This window comes from Panthera uncia, chromosome C2, assembly GCF_023721935.1.
Source record: "Panthera uncia isolate 11264 chromosome C2, Puncia_PCG_1.0, whole genome shotgun sequence".
Lineage (NCBI taxonomy): Eukaryota > Metazoa > Chordata > Mammalia > Carnivora > Felidae > Panthera > Panthera uncia.
This window is the reverse complement of record NC_064810.1, coordinates 70,379,903-70,407,100: the sequence shown is the minus strand read 5'-3', so window position 1 is coordinate 70,407,100 and position 27,198 is coordinate 70,379,903. Positions and strand designations below refer to the sequence as shown.

The following is a 27,198-nucleotide window of genomic DNA, read 5'->3' as shown; positions in this document are numbered from 1 at the left end:
AGAAAGCAGAGCAGTGGTTACCGGATGGGGCAGGGGCGATTGAGGAGTCACTGCGTAGTGGGTACGGAGTTTCTGTTCGGGATGATGGAAGAGGACTGAAATGGGTGATGGTGAAGGCTGTACAACATTGTGAATATACTTAACTGGATACTAGAAAGTGGTTAAAATGATCAATTTTATGTTATGTACATTTATCACCCATGAAAAAAGAGAAAAATAGCCCAACATTTCTACACTGAGATAAAGCAAAAGATGGAAAAGGGCAATTCACAAGATGACTACAATAAGATGACCTCTGGGTGTATAAGAATACTTAACTTCATAAGCAGCTTAAGGAGATATAAATGAAATGATCAAGGTAACATTTGTCATCTATAAAATTTGAGAAATTATTTTATGTTGATATTTGATTATAGTGTTAGTATTATCATATGCTTATGCTCATAACAGCAGTGTGAACATGCACAAACCTTCTGGCAAGTATCTTGCAAATTATGCCAAAGGTGTTTTAAATATTCATATTTGTTGACCCAAAGTGCACCTGTGAGGGGTGTACACTGAGGAAACAGCCGGAGATGCAGGCAGAGTCACCACTTGAGCAAAAGAACAGAGGAAGCGAGATCTTCACTTATCACGTTTGTGGCAAAGAATTCCAGGGAAACGGGAGAGCAAGTGCAAAGGACCCAGGACTGGAGAATGCCGGGTGTGTTTGAGGAACAGCAAGGAGGCTAGTGTGCCTGGCTGATGTGGAGTGAGCAAGGGGCTGAGTGTTAGGAAATGAGGACAGAAAGTTAGAGGAGCCAGGTCAGGGAGGGCCTTGAAGGCCACGGTAAGGACTTTGGATTTTCCTCTGAGTGACCTATGAAGCAGTTGGAAGGTTCCAACCAGAGGCCATGAGCTAAGTTCTAAAAGGAGCACTGGCTGCTATTTGGAACAGAGTCCATTAAAGGCCAAGGACAGAAGAGGCACGGGGCACTTACAAGGTTATCGGAATATCCAGGCAAGAGAGGGTGATGGCTTGGACTTGAGAGATTCTATTTTGATGGCAGAGCTGGTGGATTGGATGAGATAAGGACAGGAGTCAGGCGACTCCACGGGTTTGATCTGAACAACAGGGTGAATGATGGTCCTGATGACTGGGATGAACAGCACTGGGGGAGAAGGAGGTTTTTGGGGGATGGAATCCAGGGATTGACCGACAGTGAGGTGTCTGCTCCGTGGTCACATCAGCTTATTCTACGGAAGTCTGTAATCGTGTGTCTATTCCCTGTATCCCTTTATGTCCTTCGATGTTTCTTCCAGAAGACCCCATCTCTGGTCTGCAGCTTCACACAAAACGGAAAGGAGCAGAGAAACCATATGTTGATGACAAGGCACATTAACTTGTTCCAGGAGCTAACGTTATCAGAATGGAGGAGAATGGAATCTCTACTGGGGTGAGGTATATAAGTGATGGGTCCCCATAATTATTCCATGAAGACTTGACTGGTAATTAACCTGAGGAGGAAAAATGAATTAATGGACAGTGAAAAACACTGACGAATCTGTTACCTAAAGTGTGTGCCAAAATTGCTGCCAATTGACATACGTGTTTTAAACTAAGGAATTAAATATTCTTAGAAGCCAATTTGTTGACAGTATGTATTGGGCTTTGCCCTGGAATTCAAATGTATTTTTACCCACTCTGCAAGAGTATCCAAAGTACTGAAAAATTTATTCATATTGATAACCTTGTACCTATACGGGTATTAGATTTAATCCTCTTTTTTATTTATCAGCTTACCCCACAATGTGGGCCCAATAAATAGGGCAGCTCTTACAATATTGTTGAGCACATAAGAAAATACGGAGCATGTTAATTATATCTGTGCGTTAACGTCCTTCTACGCGTGGTAGTGCCATGTCACAGGTCATGAGGGGGCAGAGCAGGTCTTTGGTGTCACCTACCAGTCAAAAAGACACAAAGTCAATTTTATTCTTCTGAATTTGGGCCCCAGCTTCAGCAAATAGCAACATCAAGAGGCACCTGAGTGGCTCAGCCAGTTAAATGGTTAAGTGTCCATGCTGAGCATGCAGCCTGCTTGGGATTCTCTCGCTCTCTGCCCCTCCCCCACTCTCTCTGTCTAGCACACCAGTGCGCTCGCTCTTTCTCTCTCTCAAAATAAACATTAAGAAAAAAAACAAAACAAAACAAAGTAGGACTCTTAGAATTACATATTTTATCCATGTTGAAGAACAGCACAATCACTGTTGAAATTAAGGTGACATTCAAAATGGCTATCACACTTCTACATGCGGGAGCTCTGAAAATATGTGCAGCTCCTGTATCTCAGAAGACTCCCACACTCGGTTGGTGGTAGCAGTTCTGAAGCTAATTGGTGGTGGCTGGGTCACAGGGCTATGCGCTAGCTGCAGGAGAGGCTTTGAATGCGATTATCTGGCAGTTTTAGCTCCAACTGGTATGGGGACCAGTCTTTGCCCTTCGTGATAAGGTACAGTGCAGGGAATCCTCCAAAAACAGAGGGGTTCAGATGCTTAATGGCCAAAACAAATGACCAATGTCAGCCACATGTAACAGAAAATCCAGCTATCTTCTCATATAATAAGCAGCTTAGAGGGAGGCAGTTTAAGTGTGGGGCAGTGACTCAACAATGTCATTCTTTGTAGCCTGTTGACATACTGCCTAATGGGTCCAAGGTGGTACCTTCAGTCAGCACATCTAGGTTCAAGACCAGAAGAAGAGGACAAGGCAAATCTTTTCTGAGAATCCTCAGCAGACATCCCCTTTGTCTCATTGACCAGACTTGTGTCATGAAGCCAGCCCTGGAAATGAGGGAAGTTAGAAAATTATCTAGCTGCCCCTCCACTCCCCAAAGTGGAATTTTGTAATAATAAAAGAGGGGAAAAAAATAGAGTGAACAACAAGCACTGTTTGCTTCGATTAGCACTGAGCCTGAAAAGATGACTAGAATTGCCCACCTTCTCCCCATGTGTCTCTCTAATCTCATGTAGTCTCAAAACCAACCTCATAGGGCAGGACCGCTCAGTCCCTGGCACAAGTGTGTGTGGGGGGGGGATGGGGAGGGGGTTGCTGTTGGAAGTTCTGGTCACTGGCTGCAGACAGTTCTGCTGAAGAGCCCCTAGCCTCCATTCTCCTCAACCTCTATGATGTCACATTGGAGCTTCTTTCCTTCCACCCTGGGCTGTGGCTTCCGAGGCTGCTGTGGCCATGGGGCTCCTGGAGCCAGCTGGGGCGAGGGAGCCTGGTGACTCTGATCTCCCCTGGGGGTGCAGGAGGTCCAGCCATGCCAGTCTTGAAGGACGCCATGCCCCTCATGAAGGAGCCCCATCCCCTGCCTCAGGCCCCGCTTCCCTGGATCCTCCCAAGCCTGTTTGCTGCCTTCAATGTGGTGCTGCTGGTAGTTTTCAGTGGCCTTTTCTTTGCATTCCCGTGAGTCTCCCTCCCACACAAGCTACAGGTTTCCTACAGAGACAGAAAGGAAGACAGACAATGACAGTGCAGAGGAAGGGGAAGTGTGGAAGAGGGGCAAGAGAAGGGAGGGTACTCTAGGCAGAGGGAATCGAATGTGCAAAGGCACGGGTATATAGTGCTTGGTGCCTCTGGGAGCTGCAGGTGGCCCGTAACACTGGGTGACATTTGGTGGAGTCTCTATGGATCTGTCACCAGCCTGGATATTTAGAGCAGACTTCAAGGTATGTGGGTTCTGACCAAGTGGACCAGGTTCAGGGAGAACTTCACCTCCCCACCCCTACCCCAGATCAGGGCTGAGCCCTGCTCTGGTCTCAGTTGCAGGTGGCTGGCCCAGAATGGGGAGTGGGCTTTTCCTCTTGTCACAGGCCTCCTCTGTGTCCTCACCTTCTTCAGTCTCGTTTCACTCAATTTTTCAGACCCGGGCATCTTGCATCAAGGTGAGGCATTGGTCCCTGGAAGAAGGATGTAACCTCTCCTGAAGGGCTCCTTCCATCTCCCCTCCTCGGGCCTCAGGACCCTTTCAATGCACATCCTCATTTTCCTAGGCCCTGCCTCTGGCACTTCATCATCTAAGCCATGGAGATGTGGAAAACCAGATTTCTGGAGTTTTCCAGTTGCTTTGGGTGGGGGGAGAAGCCAGCCCTTTGAAACCACTCAGTTCTCCCTTCATCCTTCCCACTGCACAAACTCCTTAAAGCATCAGTCACAGTTTCAAAGGGCTGAGTCCTCACAGAACACTTCTGGCTGGAAACTTACCTTCCCTTTGAATGCCAGTCTCTCTGTGCTTGGGCAGATTGCTCAGTGGGGACTAGGGATGCCCCTGCCCAACTCTTCCCCACACTTCCTGGAGCCCAGTAATGATAGGGAGCTGGCCTCCCTACCCCCAGAGCAGCAGACTGATGGAAGGCCCTCTTACTGCTGCCCAATCCTCTTCCTGTGACAGGCTCCAATGAACAGGGCCCCATGATGGTGCATGTGGTGTGGGTGAACCAGAGGGCCTTCCGTCTGCAATGGTGCCAAAAGTGCTGCTTCCACCGCCCACCCCGGACCTACCACTGTCCCTGGTGCAACATCTGTGTGGAAGTGAGTGCCCTTCTTGACTGCCCACCTGCCCCCACCCTGCCCCTGCCCAGGAGGCCCACCCACACCAGCTCCTGTAGCAGGTGTGAAACCACTTCCGGGATCGCTAAAGGCCAAGGGTGGCAGTAACTCCCAGCCACTCTTGGTCACTCATGCAGGTCACTACCTGTCACCTGTCCTGGGAGGTTGGCCCTTGCCTGTGCAGGTGCTGACACGCAGAGGCATCCACACCTATGCTGGACCTGGTCAGGCCAGGGGGAGAAAGACACTCGTGTCTTCCCCCAGGCTTGCTGACACTAGGTGCCCAAGGCCCTCAGGCTGGCTGTAGGCCTGGCCAGGGAAGCTTCGCCTGTCTTCTTCGCATGTCCAGGTCAGAGGGTCTCCTGGGGTCCAAGTACTGAGCTGTCTCATGTGCACAGGCTACACAGGTTTACAAATGTGCTGTCTTATCTGGTCCTTACAATCCGGGGAGGCCGCCTGAGTAAGGGTATTATTATCCTTATTCAATGGATGAGAAAACAGAGTCCCAGAAATATTCTGTGTCCTGCCCAAAGTTAAACCAGGATGTGTCCCACAGAAGACCAGGAAGGCCTTGTCTCTAAAGGCCTCTTGATATATGACCTTGTGAGCCATGGAGACTTAACAGTGCTCTAGCCATAGAAATGCCAGCATTAAGGACTTTGTGGCTGGGTTTCTCCCTAGGGATGGGAGCCAGTTTGAGGGGCCAAGGGTAGGCGGCCTTTGGGAAAGGGGGTAAAACCTCTGATTAGGGGTGCTCCAAGCCTGCCCCCTCCCTCTTGCCCAGGACTTTGACCACCACTGCAAATGGGTTAATAACTGCATCGGTCACCGCAACTTCCGCTTCTTCATGCTGCTCGTCCTGTCCTTGTGCCTCTACTCGGGTGCCCTGCTGGTGACCTGCCTGATCTTCCTGGTGCGCACAACCCACCTGCCCTTCTCCATGGACAAGGCCATGGCGTATCCGCCGTGGGACCCACGTAGAGAGCACTGGGGAGAGCGCGGGGTGGGGATGAGGGGCAGGATTAGCGGGGGTGGGGTGGGGGGGGAGGCGGGGTCGTCCTCCTTCCGCCCCCCAATGGTGTACGGGGAGAACCCCCAGGGACTAGGTGGGGGTGGGCAGGACCAGGGAGATGGGCGGGGCTAGAAGGGACGGGGAAGAGTTGAGAATCTACCAGGGTCATGATGGGGAATGCTAAAGGTGGCACGGGGCCTGGGGACGGTAGTGGGGTGAGGTGTACCGGGCGGAGCGCGGGGAGCGGATGGAAGGTCCCGGTTGGGGGCGGGGCTGTTGGGGCGGAGTCGGACGAGGGGCGGGGCCAGGGAGGAAGGTCCCGAGGTTCTGCTCCTTAGCTGGTGCGCAGCATCCTGGTGAGCGTACCCGCCGCCGGCTTCCTGGTGCCACTCTTCCTGCTGCTGCTGATCCAGGCCATGTCTGTGAGCGCGGCCCAGCGCTCCTGCGAGGGTAAGGTACGCGAGGCCGAGCGGGACGCGGGGATACCGGGCTGTGGGTGGTCACCTTGCGCCTCCGGGACCTCTGCCCTTTCCGCTTTGTGCACCGCCCTGGTGCCTGACGGCCTGACCCGCCTCGAAGGCGCCTCATTAGCCCTTCTGGACCTAGACGCACCTCAAATCCACCTGCTCCTAGAGTTCGGTGGTCACTCTCCTTCCTGGGTGCACTGCATCGAGGGCCTACTGTGTGCTAGGCCATGTGTGCTTAATTTTGAGCGTTGGGCGGAGAGATGAGTAAGGCTTCATCCTGCGCTTGTGTTGATAGGGTAACTGAAATCAGAATAACACCGGCCGGACGCCGGTGAACGCTACGAGAAAGGGCCTCTCCCACTTTGAGTAGCGCAGACTCAGAGAGGAACTTGAGTTCTGGGAGGACCGCTGTGTGGCGTGGGGCGTGCCGCTTAGTGGTTTGGGACCATCAGAAAACGGAGAGAGCAAATGTGAGGGGCGCAGCCTGCAGAAAGGCAGGGAAGCCTGCCAGTCTGTGGAATGTGGGTAGGATGGTGAGGAAACGGTGGTAATTGGAGCAGAAGATGGCATGGGAAATCAAGTGGACTGCTCGGGATTGGCCGGAATGAAAGGGCTCAGAAAGTCAGGTAGAGAATTTGGTCTTGGTCCAGTGGAAACCTGGCAGCCACGATAGGATTTTTTTTTTTTTTTAACGTTAGACTTCACCTTGTTTCGGTGCACAGTTATATGAGTTTTGACGTGCAGTCCTGTCCTGTAACCACCACCATAATCAAGAGTTACAACAGCTCCATCACCCCACAGAAAACTCCCTCACGGCCTTCTGTAGCCAGTTTCCCTGTCCACAGCCTCTCGCAGCCACTGTTCTGCTTTCTATCCCTATAGTTTTCCCTCTTCCAGTGGCTCATATAAATGGAATCATAGCCTTTTGAGTCTGGCTTCTTCCACTTAGCATACTGCATTTGAAATGCATCTGTGTTGCTGCCCATATCAGTAGTTTCTTCCTTTTTATTGCCACGCAGTATTGCAACTTGTGGATATACCACCACTTGTTTATCCATTTGCTGATGGAAGCGTATCCGGGTTGTTTCCGGTTTTCGGCGATTATAAACATTGGTGTACAGGCACGTGAACATACATTTTCATTTCTTTTTGGGTAAATGCTTAGGCGTGGTATTGCTGGGTCATATGGTAACTGTACATGTAACTTTATGAGGCCGTCAAATTGTTTCCCCAAATGGCTGCATTCCCACTGTGCATTTCCACAGTCAATGTGTGAGAATTTCAGTTGCTCTACATCTTCACTAACATTTGGTATTGTCAGTTTTTTCGTTTTTAATATTTTTTAATGTTTATTTATTTTTGAGACAGAGAGAGAGAGAGACACAGAGTGCAAGTGGGGGAGGGGCAGAGAGCAAAGGAGACACAGGATCTGAAACAGGCTGCAGGCTCTGAGCTGTCAGCACAGAGCCCGATGCAGGGCTTGAACCCACGAACAGTGAGATCATGACCTGAGTTGAAGTCCGATGCTTAACCGACTGAGCCACCCAGGCGCCGCCCCCCCCCCCCATTTTTTTCTTTGTGAAATTATTGAGTCCTAAGACTTCTTTATGTACTCTGGATTCAGATATGTGTTTTGTAAATATTTTCTCCCAGTCTGTATGTCATCTCAATTTTTTTTAACAGTGCCTTCCAAAGATCAGAAGTTCTAATTCTGCTGAGGTACACTATTGGTTTTTCCCTTTTATAGACCGTGTTTTTGGTGTTGTAATTAAGAAAATTTTGCCTAACTCAAGGTCACAAAGATTTTCTTATATTTTCTTCTGGAAGTTTTATAAGTTTTGGATTTTATATTTAGGACTATGACTCATTTTGCATTAAATTTTGTATATGATGCAAGGTAGGGTCAAGATGTATTATTTTTGCAAATGGGCTGTTCCAGCACCATTTGTTGAAAAGACTGTCCTCTTGCATTGAGTTACCTTTGCACATGTGTCAAGAATCAGTTAACTATGTAGTTGTGGGTGTATTTCTGGACTCTGTTCTTTTGCCAATACCACACTGTCTGGATTAGTAGGTTTACATTACGTCTTGAAATTGCACAATGTAAGTTCTCCAACTTTGTTCTTTTGGGGAGTTTTTTTGGTTATCCTAGTTCCTTTGATTTTCCACATAACTTTTAGAATCAGCTTAATTTCCACAAAAACGTTTGCTGAGATTTTTATGTGGATTACATTGAACCTATAGGTCAATTTGGAAAATTGACATTTTACCAATATTGAGCTTTTGAAGCCACAAACCTCTTTCCATGTACTTCTTCAATTTCTTTCATTAGTGTTTTGTAGTTTTCAGTATATAGATCTTGCCTACATTGTGTTAAATCTTTTCTAAGTATTTTTTTTTAATGTCTATTTATTTTTGAGAGAGAGACAGAGGGCAAGCAGGGAGGGACAGAGAGAGAGGGAGACATAGAATCCGAAGCAGTCTCCAGGCTCTGAGCTGTCAGCACAGAGCCCGACGCGGGGCTTGAACTCATGACTGTGAGATCATGACCTGAGCTGAAGTCAGCCACTTAACTGACTGAGCCACCCAGGCTCCCTGATCTTTTCTAAGTATTTTGCTTTTCGTGTTATTATAAATGTGCTACTTTTATTTATTTTATTTTTTAATTTTTAAATATTTTTTAAATTAATTAAATAGTTTATTTTTGAATTTACGTCCAAGTTAGTTGGCATATAGTGCAACAATAATTTCAGGAGCAGATTCCTTAATGCCCCTTACCCATTTAGCCCATCCCCCTCCCACAACCCCTCCAGTAGCCCTCTGTTTGTTCTCTATATTTAAGAGTCTCTTGTGTTTTGTCCCCCTCCCTGTTTTTATTTTATTTTTGCTTCCTTTATTTTTTTTTATTTTTAAAGAGGGAGAGAGTGGCAGAGGGGGAGAGAAAGAGAGAGAGAGAGACAGACAGACAGACAGAGTCTTAAGGAGGCTCCCCTGCTCAGCATGGATCCAGCATGGGCTCAATCCCACAACCCTGGGATCATAACCTGAGCTGAAATCAAGAGTCAGATGTTCAAGTGACTCAGCCACCCAGACTCCCCATAAATGTGTTTTTAAATTTCATTTCTGTTCGATTATTATTATAAGGAAATACAATGGATTTTTTGCTTATCGGTCTTGAATCTTGCAATTTTGCTAGACTCACTTATTCTAATAGTTATTTTTGTTGATTCTACATAGAAAATCATGTCATCTGGGAATAAGGACAGTTTCATTTCTTCCTTCCTAACATGTATGGCTTTATTTCTTTTTCTTTTCTTACTGTACTGACCGTCTTGGATCTCCAGTGCAATGTTGAGTAGAAGTGATTAAAGTGAACATCCTTGCCGTGGGATTCCTTTAGCAGGACGATGACTTGGCTAAAGATTGTTGTCATTATTATTTTTAAGTCAGCTCTATGACCAATGTGGGGCTTGCACTCAATACCCTGAGATTAGGAGCTGCTGAAATCAAAAGCCACATGCTCTACCCAGACTGAGCCAGCCAGGCACCCCAACTGAAGGTTGTTTTAGGAAGATTGTAGTTGCCTACATTGATGAGGGAGAGCTGGAGATACTGAGACAACTGACAGGACAGAGGAACCCTATTTGCCCACCACTTGCTGTCCTTACAGTCACTACTCAACCACTCGAGCCCACCGGTAGCTCCTCTTGCTCAGTACCCATTATCCCTTACTCATTACCTTCTGTGGTCTGCGTGTCTTCTGTCTCCAGCCTCAGTCCATCATTTCAGCCTCCCTTGGGTAGCATTCCCCTTCCCACATCCCATGGTTCTTCTAGCCCCACGTCAGGCCCTTGGCCTGCCCTTGCTCCACTGCTCAGAATGGGGCTCTCCCAGTCTGTGATCTCCAGTCTTCAGAAATCTAAATGGGGTTTGCACTCTGTGATTTGCTGCACTCTGTGATGAGTGTGACTCATTCTTTCAGGGCTCTGTCCCCTCACCAGCAGAACCTGTTTCAGGCATTCTTTTTTTTTCTTTTTTAATGTTTATTTGTTAGAGATGGAGACAGAGCGTGAGTGGGGGAGGGTCAGAGATAGAGGGAGACACAGAATCCAGGGCAGGCTCCAGGCTCCGAGCTGTCAGCACAGAGCCCGATGTGGGTCTGGAACCCACAAACCATGAGATCATGACCTGAGCCGAAGTTGGACACTTAACCAACTGAGCCACCCAGACGCCCCCCATTTCAGTCATTCTTTACACACTTCAACTTCATTCCCTTCCTACCTCCATCCCCGAACCACGTCTTTTGGGGCCACTTACCCCAGTGGTTGATACCAAGGGCACTGGAGCCAGTCTACATAAATTCCAACCGCAGCTTCATATCAGCAGGGAGATACTGGATTTGTTACTTAGCTACCTGGTGCTTTGGTTTCCCCATCTGTGAAACGGGGCCGCACGGCTTAATATGTGGAAGACATGGAGAGCAGCAGCCAGTATGAGCAGAAGCCCTATATATTGTTGTTGCTCTTATTACCGTTCCTTCCCATCATTTACACGTGTTCGCGTCTCTCCCATCTTAGGAACAAAGAGAACACTCCTAACAACACAAGCCTCTTCTCCACCTGTTGCCTTCTCCCCTCCAGCAGGGCCATATTTCTTGAACGAGCTGGCTATGCTCGCCGGTATCATTCTTTGCCTTCCTCAGCCAGCTTCCAGCCCGGCCTCTCCTCACTGTCACATTGGCGCTGTGCTCTCCAAGGGGCCAGTAGGCAGCACTAAGACTTAATCTTTCCAGGCTGCACACAGTATCAGGGAAGCTGAATGCCCCTGCCGTGGCCACTCAGGGCCCCACTGTCTGCTTTCCAGGGCTGCTGCACCTTGGAGTCTTGGCCCCGGCTGCCTGCTCTTCTGTGCACTGCCCTGCCCACTCCCCAGCTGCCTGAAAGTTAAGGCAGGCTTTGGTGGTGGTGGTTGTGTCCTCAGCCCCCAGTGCTGTGCCTAGGACATTGTTGAGGCCCCCAGATATTTCCGAGCGAATGAGTGAGTCTTTACACAAAGGAATTGATAATGCCTGGGGAGAGAAGGAGGGAGAGAAAGAGAGAGAAAAATGCCTGATGCCCTGATCCCTGGGGAAAAAGGGCAGAGAGCAGAGGCAGCAGAGAGCCTGGGAAGGAGGAGTTGGGAAGAGAAGATGCCCGCTTTGATTTTTGTCCTGTGGAGTGTGGGAGCATTTGAGACATGGAATTGGAGCTGTTAGATTCCATTCACATCCGAGAAGCTCTCATGTGGGGAGAGGAAGGTGCTGTCGTTTACTAGTGAGTTCTAATGAGTTCATCAGACAATTATCATGCCTTTAAGTGTTGGACAGTTGTTTTTGTATACTTCATATACATCTAATCAATCAAAATTTATTTCTCTAAATTTAAAATTCTAATTGTAAATATAATCAAACTCTTCTAACCATTTAATTAAAATTTCAAATAGAATGGCAGTTTCCCTTAATGCTTTAAACGTTAGAACTCAAAGTGTCTTGATGGTCGATGTCACTTTTTGTCAACAATGGGACATTGTGGAGCCGTCTTGACTTTTTCTCCCCTAGGTGTCAGCTGCCCTGCATGGAGTCCTGAGACCTTGTGATGGAGAATAGTGTTGAAGTCAAAATCTTTGTGACAGGGGCATGGGACACAGGGGAGCTCCCCGTGGTGGGCAGAGGTGCCCTTGGGCCACTTTTGATCATTACAGACATTTTGTAGCTAAGGCTCTTGACGTCAGGGTGAGAATCTGCTCGTGCTGGGGAAGGGGAGGAGGGCGGGGCTGATGGGAGGGAGGGGAGGGGAAGAACTTGGTTAAGAGTATTCACGGGAGGACTTCACCTTTGGGCTTGACCTTCACTGCATGGGTGTTCAGGAACTTCAGTCCAGATTTCCAGGGCCAAGTTATTTTGCTAGGGAAATATGGTTGGGCCCCATGCAATTGGCCTTCTAGATAGTGAAATTCAGTGAAAGCACAAGTTTGGAAAAAATGAGAACTGGGAAGGTAGGGAAATTGGGGGAGGGGTATGGAACTGTATTTGGACCAGTTTAGCCACAAAAAGATCTGAAAGTGTATCTAGAAGGAGGTAGCAGGAGGATGTGGTGTGGCCAAAAGAAACAGAGAAGGAGAGGATGCTGCAAAAGAGAGTACGGGTGATGGGGGAGGATCCCTGAGAAGGCAGGAGAGGTGGGGGCAGGGCCAGGGGTTGCCTGGAGAGAGCTACTCAGAGGTGAGTCAGGGGAGGCCTTGGCTCACTGGCCCTGCTTCTCTGCCCTTGGAGTCTTGCCATGGGCCTGTGTTGAGCTGATGGTTCAGGGAGGACCATCAGAGGGTAGGCTGCCCGGTCATGCTGAACCTGAGTTCCTCTTTTGGCCCTCACCTCCCTCCAGTGCCGATACCTGCAGGGATACAACCCCTTCGACCACGGCTGTGCCAGCAACTGGTATTTAACAATTTGTGCACCGCTGGGACCCAAGTGAGTTTGCAGATCAGAGGACCCAGTGATGGGGTGTGGTGGGGGGGAGGGGGAGTTGGGATAAAGCCGGGTCGTCGCCCCTGACCTCTTAGCCCCAGCTCCCAGGCCTTTATACTCACTGTTCTTCTTTCGGGGTTTCCTTCAGGGCATTGTGAGAGCCTCTGGAACCCTCACTTCCTTGCCTTTGTGGATTCTTACCCTAAGAATGTGGTAGAGGGGCACTAGAGCCTGAATGAGACTGGCCGCAGCTCTCTGCAGGGCCAAGCCTTGGGCTGTGTGCTCCCCAAGCTGAGGGGGAGCAGGGCAGGAGGGCCATGACCCCTTCCATCTGGCTTATTGCTCCCCAGGTACATGGCTGAAGCTGTCTGGCTGCAGAGAGTGGCGGGGTCTGACTGGGTGCCCATCCAGAACCTGCACTTCCCAGTGTGCCCCTCGGTGCTCAGTCCCCCAGCCCTCTCAGACCCTGGCTCTGGCCCCCAGCCCCAACCTCTGAGTCTCCACAAACCAGGGAAGGGTCCCTCAGGGAGAGGCTCTAGTTTTCCAGGAGGTAAGAAGAGAGAGAGAGAGAGAGAGAGAGAGAGAGAGAGAGAGAGTACTTGTGTGTGTTGGGAGAGGGATTCTGTGGATATTACAAGTGTCGGGGGGAACCCCCTCACCCCATGTTTGGCTGACCCTGAGACTGGAGCACTCAGAGCTTGAGGGAGGGGGATCATAGACCTGAGGAGTGCTGGAAGTAAAGTCACAGTCCTCAGAATACAGCAGGGGTCCCTGGAGACATAAAGAGAAAAGACCACTTGCTGGTTGGCCTGAGGCCACTTACCCTTTCTGGGTGTCTGTTTCCTCAACTATTAGTGACTGAGACTAGGCCAGTGGTTCATAATTCTGAGATTGGAGCCCTTTATTTAAAGGCAACTTTTACTCTGAAGCCCAACATATGAAATGCCTGGAAGTGGACCATTAGGAATGAAGTGGGGGTGTGTAATCCACAGCCTCCTCCTCCCCCAGGGCCCCTGCAGTGACATTCTGTGGGACCAGCCCACTCCCTTTGCTCTCTCTGTGGGGCTGGTGGCTTGGACAGTTTCTTGCTCCCCGACTGGAGGGTCATGAGCTGTGGGGCAGGGGCTTGGGGAGAGCCCCCATCCCTCCACTCTGTGTTTAGCTCCACGCAGGCCCAGTGTTTTTTCCCCTGCTGCAGGAGTGCCCCAGACGAGGCTCTGCCCACCTCTCGCCCCTTCACACCCGGCGATGCCAGGAGCCCCTGCATCTGAACCTCATCTCCTGAGCCCTGTGTGGAGGCCTGTCTGTGCCCCACCCTTGCCCACTTCCCTGGTGGGAGTGTCAAGATCCTCCACCAAAGCCTATTAAATACCCACTGCCTGCCTCCTACAAGGTCCTGTCTGTCCTATGGGCGAGGGAGCTTGGAGGTGAGGGGGGCTCTGGGGGGCTGGGACAAAGACTCCGGGAGGGAGGAGCCAGGGTCCCATATTGGCTGGCTCTGCGATTTTGGGCAAGACACTCAACACTTCTCTCATCCTTAAAATGGGGCAACCATAAGGACCACAGTGAGGCCCGGAGACGATGTCAGAGAAAACCTAGCCACCAGAGAAAACCTAGCCGTCCCAGGGAGGTCAGCCCTGGGAACGTCCAGGCCTCTGCCTGCCACTCCCCTGTCTGGCTGCAGGGGGCGCCCGCCGCCTGGGAATTGGCCAAGCCAGCCAGGTCCAGCCTTGCCACTCTGGAGCCTCCCTGGTGACTTGGCGGCCCTCAGGCTGGGAGTGGGCCCTTTTGCGGTCTCATCCCTGGGAAGTGGAGGGGTGGGAGTATTCTCCATTACAGTACAATTCTACATCTTTCTTACTAACTGGTGTCACCTTGGTCACTCCTTCCTGTTGGGGAGTCACATGCTGGTTCTGGTCCTGTCCCTGGGGTGGGTCCCAGACCCTGTGAGTCTGCAGGCCCCTGGGGGACGGGAAGGGGGTGGGGAGAGAGGGAACTACCTCAAATTGCGGTTTCTCTAGTGGGCAGTGTGTGACCTTGGGAATAGAAATGGTGGCACCTTTCCCGGAAGGGTGTCAAAGGACAGAATAAGGTGGTTCATGCCAAACGTCAGGTGCACAGTAGGCACACGATGAATGCAGCAGTTATATTTATGGTTGTTTTCTCCACCGAACACCTAGCAGACCACCCAGCATTTCTCCAAGGACCACCCTCTCAGAATTACCTGGGTCCTCAGACCACTGATTCAGAATCTTGAGGAGAAGGGAGGGCAGGAATCTGAATCTGAATTTTTGTCAAGTGCCCCATGTGCTCCTGCCACCCTGAAGGTTCAGAACTGCTACATTAGGAGGTGATGATGGGCACTAACCACGCTGCTTCCTGCCACCCTCGTTGCCAGGTGAGCTCAGGATGTGGTGAAGGTGAGAGGAAGGCATGTCAGCAGAGGACCAGGTGAACACCTCAGGGTCCCATGGAGGTTTGTGTGCCTGTATGTGTATTGTGGGGGTGGCAGGAGCTCATCCTTTGGGGGTGCCAGCCCAGCCTGGAGAGGTGGGTGACCCACAATGCAGGACGTAACTTCAATTCTCTATATGCTGAGTGCCTCTCGCTGCTGCCCTTCCTTCTTCCTCCTCCCTGGAATGTCCATGGTGGCTTTGGGCCCTTCCCTGTCCAGCCCCAGCTTTACCCTTGGCTCTGGCTCTGGCTCTGGCTCTCTGGGCCCCTGAACAGTCTTGCTCAACCCCAAGGACTACAGCTCTTTCTTGCCCCCTTTGCCCTGGTCTCATGGAGTCCCCATGCCAAGCGCTCTCGGTGTTCAAGCCTTTTCTCAGCTCTCACCCCTGCTTAACTCAGAGTTAACCTTGGGTTCTGGGAGGGGTACAGGGTACTCACTGGCATACAGAAAGGCAGCCTAGTTTTGGCCTTGTTGCAAATGGCTTCGGTGGCCACATTTAAAAGTCTTAGGGCCAGCATTTACAAATAAAGGTGAAGCAGTCATATCTGTCTGGGAAGCCTGTAGTCCAGGGGTGCCTGGGGAGGGGAAGAGGGCATGAGGCCTTTTGAGCCCCCAACCCCAGGGGTGTATGTGGTGTATGTGTTCATCACCTGTCTGGGTGGTTTCAGAGGGCACAGCTCAGCCCTGGCTGCCCAGCAGTGAGGAGAGTTGCAGGCCTGCTCCCAGATTGGAGTCCTCTGAGCCTGGGCCAGAGAAGAAGAGAGCCCAGGAATCCTGAGCCAAGGCCTGGATATTCAGGGAACTGGCTGAGTACCCAGGTGGTGCCTGCCTGGAGCCCCAGCTCTGCCGGGGCCTGAGAAAGCCAGGCCCCAGGGTCTGGAAGGCCTAGTCCTGCTCTGCCACATGGCCTGTTTCTCTGCTGCCCTGCCTGGTTCAGAGCCTGGCAACTGGTCATTAGGACTGAACCTCCTGGGTCACTGCGCCCAGCTGTACAGGGGACTCACTCCCTCTCCAACAGGGCTTTCCAAGTCTTTATAAGAATTTTTTAAATGTTTATTTTAGAGAGAGACAGAGAGAGACAGAGCATGAGTTGGGGAGGGACAGAGAGAGAGAAGGACACAGAATCTGAAGCAGGCTTCAGGCTCTGAGCTGTCAGCCCAGAGCCAGATGCAGGGCCCGAATTCATAGGCTGTAAGATCATGACCTGAGCTGAAGTTGGATGCTTAACCAACTGAGCCACCCAGGCGCCCCAGAGCCTTCCAAGTCTTAAGCTAGGTGTGAGTCATCTCCCCAAAAGCCTGGGCCTCAGTTTCCCCATTAGGCAAGGGCATAACTTTTCTTAGGTTCTCAAAGGCAGCCATGACTCCTCTGCTCCAGGGCATAGATTTTGGGTCTTTCTCATCCATCCCAAACTGAGGTTTTTAGGATTTCTTTAGAAAGCCCTTTGTATCAGGTTCCTCTGCTCCTCAAAGGGTAAGTGGACCTAGCTTGCCCCTTCCTGTGACTCCGCCCACACCCATCCCCTAAGCCTTAGACCCACCCTCAGAGATTCTTTCCTTCCAGACTAAAAGCTTCAGCTGAGCTGCCCTCACCTTGCCTCTGTGCTCCCTCCCCACTTCTGCTGAACCTGCCCTTGATTCTCAGATATACCCCTTGGAGCCCTTGGCCCACTGATAAGAGCAGCGGTATTATCCGAGTCCAGTTATGGGGCCAGCTCTCCCCACACCCAGAAAGCCCTGCCATCCTTGCCTTCCCTGGACAGAAGCCAAGGAGTGACCTCTCACTCCGTAGGGCTGCCAGGTATCCACGGGCCTGGAGCTCTTCTGAGGTCCCCAGCCCATACCTGGAACCTCGTGGAGGGGTTTGGACCTGGGATGGGGAGCCCAGAAGTAGCTGTGCTTTTGTCATTTCTAGACTTTTCCTCCATGGGCCTGCTAGAAGGTCAGGGCATGTGGTGTGGGAAGAGCACTGGCTTGGGTGTCCTTCAGCTCTGCCACCGACTAGTATGCTATGGGAATGAGTCTCTTCCCTCTGCTCGGCCTCAGGTGCCTTGTCTGTAAATAGGACAATCATCATGGCTACCTCACAGCTGGTCACAGGATCCCAACTCTTTCAAGCTGCGAGGGACTCAGGGGTCACCTTCTCCAGCTGCCCCTCCACCCCCAGTTTCACAGATGGAGATTAGAGAGGGAAGGGATTGCCTAAGATGACACGGTATCCAAGCCAGGTGGAGTTCTGTTTGCCAGGCTGCCTCTTCCATTCTTGCTCCGGGGACCATTCTAGAGGAGCAAGGACTTGGGCAGCCACTACAGGGCCCCGCCTTCCAGCCCCCAAGCTTCAGAGCCAGGCAGTGCCTTTCAGCATAGTGCTTGGGGAGCCGATAAGAAGGCCTGGCTTAACTCTGTCTCCAGCCCTGAGCTGGGAGTGATAATCATGCCCAGCCCTGCCCTGCCCTGCCTGCCCCACCCAGGAGGGCACTGCCGGTGGCTGAGGGTGGGGTAGGGACTGATGGGGCAGAGGAGGTTTGCCGCAGTGAGGGATCAGGGCCCAGAATCCTACTGTGTCGCAGAGCCCAGGCCCCTGGTCGAATGACCCTCCTGGGCCCCTGGCCCAGTGCCTCGTACCCAGGTGATGCTCCCCCAGTGCCCACATCCTACTCTTTAGTTCCTGTGTGCAGAGTGTGCAGGGCTGAAGGTTTGGCAGGCCCTGTAATGGGTGATGAAACCTTCACTGAGCACCACTGGGGCCTGCCCAGGGACAGGGGTGCGTATGTACTTTTTTAATCCTCACAATCCTCTGAAGTTGTCACGTTTTAGAGATGAGGGAATCAGCACTAAGCAAACAGGCCTCTTCCCCAGGGTCACACTTCTAAGAGGCACAGCCACATCCCTTTTAGCCTTCACCATTGCACTGTACTTCTATAGGCAGTTATATATATTTTTTAAATTTTTTTAATGTTTACTTATTTTTGAGAGAGAGAGAGACAGAGTGCAAGTTGGGGAGGGGCAGAGAGAGAGGGAGACACGGAATCCAAAGCAGGCTCCAGGCTCTGAGCTGTCAGCATAGAGCCCGATGCGGGGCTCGAACTCGTGGACTTCGAGAACATGACCTGACCTGAAGTCGGACGCTCGACCGATTGAACCACCCGGGTGCTCCAGCAGTTATATTTTATTTCAGTTTGTTACAGTAGTCCCCCTTATCCACGGGGGTATGCTCCAAGACCCCCAATGGATGCCTGAGACCGGGGTACTACTGAGCCCTATATATCCGATAATAAAGTTTCATTTATACAATAGGCACAATAAGATTCACAACAACAACTAAAAGTAAGCTGGAACGATGATAACAAAACACTATAATAAAAATTATGCGAATGTGGTCTTTCTCTGAAAAGCTCTTGCTGGACTGTACTCACCATTGTGGTGGTGATGTGAGATGATTAGATGCCTACCAGTCGAGCTGTAATGAGGACAACGGCATCAGCACCTTGACACAGTGTTAGGCTAGTGTGGGCCTTTTGACGACATCTCAGAAGGAGGCTTGTCTGATTCGAGACCACAGATGACCCTGTGTGAGTAACTGAAACCGTGGATCAGGGCAGACTGCTGTTGTGGTTGAGACCTGGGCTCGGCAGCCAGACTGCCGGCTTCCCCTGTTGTGAAAGGAGATACACTGTTGCCCCTCGTAGCGCTGTTCCGAGGGTACATCATGCAGGGCGTGCAAAGAGCTGGGCTCAGCACTGGCACCCTGGAGGTGCTTGATTGATGGCGGTGATCATGGCCTCCATGTGATAGAGGCGTTGCCCAGAGACGGGACTTGGTGATCTCCTGTGGCCTCAGGATGCTGGTCACCATGGCAACAGCAGCCTGCCTCTGCCCGGTTTGCTGTGGGTTCCCTAATGGCCAGGCTGCAAAGGTGAAGGGTGCTGCTTCAGAGGGGAGATTTTGTGGTCATGTTTTAGAGAAAAGCAACCAATGTCAGTGGCTCTGGGCCAAAGGAGAATGGAGGGGTGGCCTGAGAGTCTTCAAGGGAACAGCAGGATGACCACCCAAAGGCTCTGCCCTCCCGCATGGTGACAGAGTTTCCTGTTAAGAAAACACACTGTTGTTTCTATTTTGGGGCCGGATAGTGTCCTAGGCTGAAGGAGGTCAAAGCTGTGGTCATCTGAACCCTGTGTTTGAGCTGTGCTCGGAGCTCCTGCCTGCTCTCCCCTCTCCCTGTGGCCAGTCCTTCCCTCACCTCAGTCTTTGCTCCCCACTTCTCACCTCCCCCACCCAGCCTCGCTTCACCATTCCCAACCCCCAGCTGTTCCTGGACTACAGCTTCCAGGAACTCAAAGTTAACTGTCTGGCAACTTTCAAGTAATACCTTTTAACTGTGATTCTTGGAAGGCCCTGGGCTTGGGTGTGGAAACCCACAGAGCTCTGGGCCAGGCCAGAGGCAGGGCCTGCACAGGGTGCCTTTGTCTGTCTCCAACGGGGCTTCCTCCTCCCAGCCAGGCACACACTTTCACAGCTTTCTGGTCAGGGCAGTTTTGCTGCTGAAATTGGAGATTCCCAAGCTGGAAGGGTCCCTCCTGAATATCTAGTTTCCTTCTCAGTGAGAAGAAAACCAAGGCACTAGTGGGGGAGGTTCAGTAGGGCCTCCCCCAGGTCACAAACCTAAGTAGAGGCCAGGCGAGACTGGGTTCCAGAACTCCTGCTTCTGAGTCTTTCCATCACGCCACCGTGAGCAACCAGGTGGGTCAGAGGCCTGGACTGTAAACCGGGAGGCACTCTTTCTTCTCCTAGAGGCCTAGTAGCTTGGGTGTGGTAGGCAAAATCACAATGACGACAAAAATAGTATCTGTTTGAGTGCTAACTGTGGGGTGAGTGCTTTGCGTTCTTTGCATTATCTCATTTAATCCTCATAATGACTTGTGGGGAAGGTGCTGCTGTTACTTTTGTGGATGGGATCCTGGGCAGGCCTTGGCCTCCATCTCCCTGTCTGCGAGGACAGAATTTTCTGGAGGCTCCCTGGGACTACTCTTACCCTGACCTGCTGGAAGTCCATGACTCAGTGACCAGGAAGGAGGGCCCCTAGTCTGGGGACAAGCCCTGAAGTGGACAGGACTTTGTCAGGGCTTATTGAATGACCCATTAGGGTCCTTTACCTGAACCTCATCTGTCCCCTGGTAGCAGGCGATGCATTAGGTCACCAAGCAAGGGTACTAATCCCTGGGCAGGACCCTTGGCCATCTGTGCTGGAAAAGTCCTTTGCCCAGTGCTCACTAGAAATCTGTCTGTTCCTCAGCCACTGACAGAAATGGAAAGACTGCCCTATCTGCCCTTTTCCTGGCCAGGACGGTGGGACTGTGTGGAGAGGGCACAGACTGGGCATCAGGAGAGCTGTGTTGGAAAGCAGCCCTTGCTGCTTCTGGTCGTGTGGCCCGGGAAAGCCCCTATCATCTCAGAGCCACTGTTCCTACATCTGTGAAAGGGACACTAAAGGTCGTGCAGAGCTTCCTCAGCACTGTGGGGTCACGCAGTGCACCATGGGAAGACACTGACATTCACTTCTTTGCACAGGCCACAGCTGAGTAGGTGTGGGGTTGCTGTGAAAGGAGCAGTAGGAGGGCCATACTTGGTTTCAAGTCTTTGTCTCCATTTCCCCTTCTTGGGCCTTCTTTTCCGGCTCTGGATTTGGATCATTTGGAAATGGTCAAAGCCAAGAATGGGCCACCTCTTTTCTTTTTTGTTTTAATTTTTTTTAACGTTTATTCAGATTGAGAGAGAGAGAGAGAGAGAGAGAGCGCATGAGAAGGGGAGGGGCAAAGAGAGAGAGGGAGACACAGAATCTGAAGCAGGCTCCAGGCTCTGAGCTGTCAGCACAGAGCCCGACATGGGCCTCGAGCCCACCAACCGTGAGATCGTGACCTGAGCCGAAGTTGGACGCTTAACCAGCTGAGCCACCCAGGCGCCCCAGGCCACCTCTTTTTAAATCCCAGACAAAGACTGGTCACCTTCCTTGGGTGATTTCTCAGCTCCCTCTCTTCCCCACCAAGTATCTGTCCCTAGGGGGATAGCTGGCCGGCCTTAGGTTTGGGGCAGAGATGTGACCCTCTCTGCTCCCAACTGGTACTACCACCTTGTCAGTTCCTCTGGATCCCTGGCTTCAGGGTGCCCTGGAGTGGAAGCCTCTGGAAGGTCTCAAGGTCTGGCTGGGCCAGGCTCACTCTGAACCTGCAGCAGAGACTTGGGCTGCGCCCATCTTGGCCGAGAGGCTCACTCTGCCTTGGACACAATTCAGACCAAAGAGTAAAGGAGGTTTGTTCCTAAAGCAGAGACCAGAAGTAGGCACACAGAGGGCTCTTTGCTTTGGAGTTGAAGCTTTTAAAGATTTGTTTTCTTTAAATATCCTGCTGCAGGAAAAAGAAGCCAAAAATCAAACATTGCTGAGACATAAATTTCAGGTGACTTTAAAGGCACAATTTGTTTAGTTTCCGTCCCACCCTGTTTCTGCTCAGTAGGGTCTCAGGACGTGTCCCTGGGGTTTGGGGGTGGGTCCACACCCACCTAGCTCATCTATCCAGCTTCACCAGGAGGTCTCCTCAGTACCCGATCCAGCCAGTGGGCCTCCTGGCACATCCTGACCCCAAACTTGGTCCCAGGGAGGGTCTGTGCACATCCAGCTCAGGAAGTGGATGTGACTTTCCTCCATCCTCAGCTGCTTTGGCACTGTTGATTATACCCTCTTTCCTGAAAACTCTCTTTTCATCCTTGACCTCAGGGATCAGACGTACTTGCTTCTCCTCCTAACTCCTGCCCTATGACTCTCCCTCTCACCACCTACCAGGAAAACTTCCAGGCTCTGTCCTGTTGCAGAACTCTTGCAGAACTCATGCCCTTGCCTTCAGCAGTGCTGGGCCCTGCCAGTGCCCCAGGCTCTGGCCTTAGGTTTTTTCTTTTTTTCCAGCTTTACCAGGTTATAATCGACAGATAAAATCATAAGGTACGTAAAGTGTACAACATGATAATTCGCTATCTCTATACATTGTGGAAGGATTCTCCCCATTGAATTGGCCTTAATTTTCTGATTGAATGATTTCCTTGGAGTCCTACCGGAGGCTCAGGGGTCCTTCCATATCCTAGCACAGTGGGGAAAGGAGTGAAAGCAAAGACAAAACCAGCCATTGAGTGAAAGGAGCGCTTGGGTAGCATGAGGAAGCAGCTGAGCAGGGTGCCAGGGCCTGGATCCGTGGGAGAGGGTGTCTGGGTGTCCCAGCCTGTTCCCAAGCCTAATCCAAAGGGTGTCCCAAAAGAGGGGCCTTGACCAACGAGGAGCAGGGTGGGAGGAAACCTCTGGGCAGCCTCATTTGCCCTCTTGGTCCCCAGGGTCCCTGCTGTGGTAGGGACCACATGGTAAGCCCCAGTAGGGATGGGGAGGGAGGGCACTGGGTGGAGGAACTTGCAGAGGAGAAACCAATCAAGAGCTTAGTGATGTCATCTAGGGAGGAGCCTGAACTGGGATAGTGGGGCTAAAAGTTCATTCATTCAACAAATACTGAATAACTACAATGTATCCAGGAGGTAATGAAATTGGATTTAAAAAATAATGTGTTCATGGATGGCATATCGTTAATTTTCAATCTTATATATGTATTTCTGTTTTTGTTTTTTTATTTTTTAACATTAAAACACATTTTTTTTTTTAATGTTTAATTTTGAGAGAGAGAGGGAGACAGAATCCCAAGTAGGCTCTGGGCTCTGAGCTGTCAGCACAGAGCCCGATGCGGGGCTCAAACCCAAGAACCATGAGATCATGTCCTGAGCCCAAATCAAGAGTCAGACGCTCAACCAACTGAGCCACCCATGTGCCCCTATATATGTATTTTTAAAAGACTGGAAGCAAGCTCATCAGATGCTTATGGTGGATGAGCAAGTGCTTCCTAGCTGGAGGTGGGGGGAGGGGGGATTCTGACTGTCAGCCTGGGTGTTTGGACACCTGATTTCTAGGCCCAGCACTTCCTCTGTGGGTTTGTGTGACTGCAAAAAGCCCTTCCCCTCTCTGGACCTGTTCCCTTATCTGTGGAATGATGATATGGAACCAAAAGATCTGTGACTCCTTCCAGTGCCGATGTTACCTGAGAACAGGGGGGTTATGGGCACTTTCACTGGCTTGGCTGGGGCTGCTCTGCTCTGTGGCCACTGCAGGCCCCTCTCCTGGAGGGCTCCACAAAGGGGAGGTAGTGGCCCACAGCCTGCTATGCTGTCAGGCTCTGATCTCAAGTTAGAATCATGTCTCTCATCTGTTCACACCTAGTTTGAACCATGAAAGCGTCCCCACCCTCCACTCACCTCCCAGCCCTTCAGTTCTGGCCATCTCATAACTTGGCACAGAGGGGACTATGACAAAGCTGCCGCCTTCACAGCCTTGATGGCCCTGAAGCTTCAGTCAGGAAGTGAGGGCACCAGCCAGACCAGGGGGTAACGTATCGTTTATGTGTCCCCAGTGTGCAAGACACTGTCCGACTCACTCATTCTCCACAGTGGCCCTGGATGGGAGGTTTGAGTGTCACCTTTGTCTCATGGAGGAGGAGGTGAGAGGTAAAACCGTGGGTCCAGTCACACAGCTGTGAGCTGCTGTCCTGGCATCAGAGCAAAAAGCAGCCAGAGTCTCAGGCTGCTCTTCCAAGGGTAGTGGAGAGTCTCCAGCTGCCGTCAGACCCTGACTCCTGACCCCCTGCCAGAATTCGGTATGTGGTGGCAGGGGGTGAATCCATTACTGATTAGACCCACTGGAAACCCAATTGTCTTCCCTAGAAAATCCCATTGACAGCATTGCTTTTCCTCTCTTTGTTCTCCGGGCTCTGAGTCTCCCAGACTCCCCAGCAGTCAGTGGATCTGGTACCTTCTGGCATCTTTCTGTGATGAAAACAAGCTCCTGAATGGGAGAGAAGTTAAGGTCCCCAGCCATCCTGCTGTCCCCCTCGTGTTGAGCTGGCCTCAGGGACCTGCTTCTTGCTTTCACAACTTCCTTATTTGACCTTATTTGGTCAACTGTCTTTTTTCCCCAGCCTGCTCCCCCGCCCCCCATACCACTGGTTTTTCTTCTTTAAATTCTAAAATAGGAGGGCAGGGTAGATTATGTCCTTTCTTCTATCTGGGCCTCAGATTTTAGGCAGGCTTTGAGATAAGTAAAAAGTACTGTCTTATCGAATGCTTTCACTGTTTCATGTTGACTGCTGGCATTATAGTAATAGTTTTTGAATATTCATTGCACATATCCAGGAATGTGGAGTATTCTGGGTTAATTGGCCCTCCTTGGATTAGCCTGAGTACCTGAATACCATGATAACCCTGTTTCAGTGGCCAAGTGTCTTTAGACCACATCTTGGAATATAATCTAGTTGGAAATTGGGGGCTGCCTGTAATTCGTAACAAATTCAAATCTGCTGCATCTTGGGTGGGATTCCTAACCTTGCTTATTTGGCTAATAGTCCATACGTCATAGGACTGTTTTAAGTATTACATGAGGTAAGGTATGGGAACATGCCAGCACATAATGAGTGCTTGATAAATATCCCACGCTGTTTACCACTGCACACTGCCCTGGGGGCTCGTGTCTTAGCCTCTCTGAACCCCAGTGTTTTCATCTATGAACTGGGGCCACAGCCCTGGACTTGCTCTGACTACCTTGTAGGTTGGCAGTGAAGTACCAAGCAGAGAGTGTGAAAGCACCTTCTATGCTGAAGGCGCAGAGCACAATTAAGAGATTGTTACATGCAAGCCCCATGGCACCGCTTAATTGACTTGTTTTTAAAGAGCTAAAGCTCCAGTCCCCAAACTCTTAAGTCCCGGTGAGACTAGGCCACACCGAGCTCGGGAGTCACGGAGTCGGGCTGTGCCTGCCCACATAGCTGTAGAGACCTGACCTGTAATGAAGGGCATATCTGTCCTCACCCTTCTGCGGGTGTCTGCCTTCGGTCCCCAGCCCTGGGTTTTCAGGCACCAACTGGCAGGAGGTATGTGCTCTGACAGTGTGGCCGGGATGCCCAGATGAGCTGGCCTCTCAGTTCACAGTTGGGCCCTAGGGCTCCTTGTCCTCTGTGTCCCTCTCTCCTAGCAGGGCAGTGGGGGTCTTGGTCCTTGTCCTCCAAGAGGGCCAGTGACTCCTCCAGGCAGAAGTCCCTACACCCACAGCTGCTACACACCTGCCCGGGGAGGGGTGGGTTCAAGCTGCCCATCTCTTACCTCAGGGTCTTCCAAATCATGTTACAACAGCTTTCATGTCCCTTCCCCAGAGGACTTTGGATTTGATAGTTAAGTATTTATTGTGATGACTATTGGAAAAGCCTGTAGCTGGCTCAAAAGAGGCCTGGCCTACCAAGAAGGGAAGAATTTGGAGACAGGAGTTTTTATTTATTTTTATTTATTTATTAAAAAAAATTTTTTTTTTAACGTTTATTTATTTTTGAGACAGGGAGAGACAGAGCATGAATGGGGGAGGGACAGAGAGAGAGGGAGACACAGAATCGGAAGCAGGCTCCAGGCTCTGAGCCGTCAGCCCAGAGCCCGACGCAGGGCTCGAACTCACAGACCGTGAGATCGTGACCTGAGCTGAAGTCGGACGCTTAACCGACTGAGCCACCCAGGCGCTCCGCGACAGGAGTTTTTAAAATGCATCATTTAGGGGCGCCTGGATGGTGCAGTCGGTTAAGCGTCCGACTTCAGCCAGGTCACGATCTCGCGGTCCGTGAGTTCGAGCCCCGCGTCAGGCTCTGGGCTGATGGCTCGGAGCCTGGAGCCTGTTTCCGATTCTGTGTCTCCCTCTCTCTCTGCCCCTCCCCCGTTCATGCTGTCTCTCTCTGTCCCAAAAATAAATAAAAAACGATGAAAAAAAAAATTAAAATGCATCATTTAAAAGGAACAGAAGAGGCTGCATATATTAATCTATTGCATGGGCCCTGTGTTCTTTAGCAAAGCATATTTTTTACAAAGTGAGACGATTTGAAGCTGACTTGATGAGAAACACCAAGTAAAAAAGTAAAGCAGGTGATGTGCAGGTATGGAAAAACCTGTGACGGGACATTGAGTGACCAAAGTTTGGGAAATGCTGTTTTCCATTTAATTCTCACAACAGTCCTGAGAGTATGTGTCATTGTCTCCCTTTCCAGAAGCAGAAACAGGTGCAGAGAGGTGAGGCGAGTTGCCCCAGCTCACTCAGTGAGGGAGTGGAGGGGTTAAAACAATGGCCATGACCAGTCTTCAGTGGGGTTGCGTGGCCTGGAGGGAGGGCTCCTGCACAGGACACTGAGCCAGGGTGGCAGAGCTCGGGGCTGACAGTTCAGAGCTCGCCCCTGTGTTGGTGAGCTGTGCCAGGCAGGGGCTTGTCCCCGCACCAGAAACGGTTGCATCAGACTGGCTGACCTCATGCCTGTGGCAGCACAGATAGCGAGGCTGATTGGGGGGGACTAGGGAGGGGAGACAACCAGAAGGAGAACCAGGCAGAGACAAAAAGGCAGGCAGAGACCTGCCTGGCTGAGCACCACAAGAATCCAGAACCCAGAATGTGGAGGAGGAACAAAGTAAGACACCCTGAGGGCCTTTTAACCACTGGTCTGGCCTAGAGTTGGCCTCCAACAGGCTTCTAAAGCTTGATATGATAGTAGGTGAGAAGAGTTTGAGTCAAAGGACAGCTATAAACTCTGCAAATGCATCCACTCCCATCCACCCAGACACCGGACACTGTCCTTACTACAGCCCCCCCCCAACACACACTGTGACTCAGGTCGGGGACCTTCCTACCTGGACAGCCATCACAGATCTTTTGCCCTGGTGCCTCTTAAAAAACTCCTAGGATGTGCTCTCACCCTCAGAGTGACATGTTGCTGACCTGTCCCTCTGCCTTTGTTCTGTTGTCACCATAAAGTTTAATGGCCATGTGTCGTGGCTGTAGTTGCCAGAGATGTAAACTCAGGTTCAAATAAAACAAACCGGTAATGAGCACCCATGACAGCCTACTGCTGTGCGAGGAACGGATCTGTTGGGTGAAAAGGAATGGGGAGGGGGTGAAAGATGAATGAGATGGCCTTGGCCTCGAGGCCCTTGGAGCCCCTGAGAGGCAGGAGAGGGTGCTTGCTTGGGAAAACTGACCAGTCAGCTGTAAGCCACCTTCAGTAAGACTTGA

The 27,198-nt window shown here is 51.0% G+C and overlaps 1 protein-coding gene and 1 long non-coding RNA gene across 7 annotated transcripts; one reads left to right on the top strand and one right to left on the bottom strand.

Annotated features, from left to right (window-relative positions):
* Window positions 1-309: 309 nt before the first annotated feature.
* On the bottom strand, window positions 310-3,134 carry LOC125921818 (uncharacterized). 2 transcript variants are annotated; one of them, XR_007457504.1, is made up of 4 exons: window positions 3,026-3,115; window positions 2,705-2,823; window positions 1,784-1,943; window positions 310-1,497 (listed from the first exon to the last, which is right to left on the bottom strand). It is a non-coding gene; the product is annotated as an uncharacterized LOC125921818 (long non-coding RNA). The 2 variants fall into 2 exon arrangements; XR_007457503.1 differs by lacking the exon at window positions 310-1,497 and having other exon boundaries at window positions 1,698-1,943; window positions 3,026-3,134.
* Window positions 3,135-13,967, top strand: ZDHHC19 (zinc finger DHHC-type palmitoyltransferase 19). Of its 5 annotated transcripts, none has more exons than XM_049629485.1 (8): window positions 3,135-3,419; window positions 3,859-3,930; window positions 4,437-4,576; window positions 5,379-5,551; window positions 5,956-6,061; window positions 12,493-12,578; window positions 12,926-13,125; window positions 13,738-13,967. In XM_049629485.1, exons 1-8 carry the CDS (start codon window positions 3,230-3,232, stop codon window positions 13,941-13,943), a joined length of 1,173 nt encoding a protein of 390 aa, XP_049485442.1. In that variant the 5' UTR covers window positions 3,135-3,229; the 3' UTR covers window positions 13,944-13,967. The 5 variants fall into 5 exon arrangements, with proteins under 5 accessions (XP_049485442.1, XP_049485443.1, XP_049485444.1 ...); XM_049629486.1 differs by having other exon boundaries at window positions 3,214-3,451; window positions 3,809-3,930; window positions 13,774-13,967; XM_049629487.1 differs by having other exon boundaries at window positions 3,214-3,451; window positions 3,809-3,930; window positions 13,754-13,967.
* The last annotated feature ends 13,231 nt before the right edge of the window (window positions 13,968-27,198 follow it).

Coding starts and splice junctions, on each gene's coding strand:
- ZDHHC19 (XM_049629484.1), top strand. CDS start 3,306: ATGCCAGTCTTGAAGGACGCCATGCCCCTCATGAAGGAGCCCCATCCC. Junction 3,931..4,436: donor CCCGGGCATCTTGCATCAAG/GTGAGGCATTGG, acceptor TTCCTGTGACAG/GCTCCAATGAACAGGGCCCC. Junction 5,552..5,955: donor TCCATGGACAAGGCCATGGC/GTATCCGCCGTG, acceptor GCTGGTGCGCAG/CATCCTGGTGAGCGTACCCG.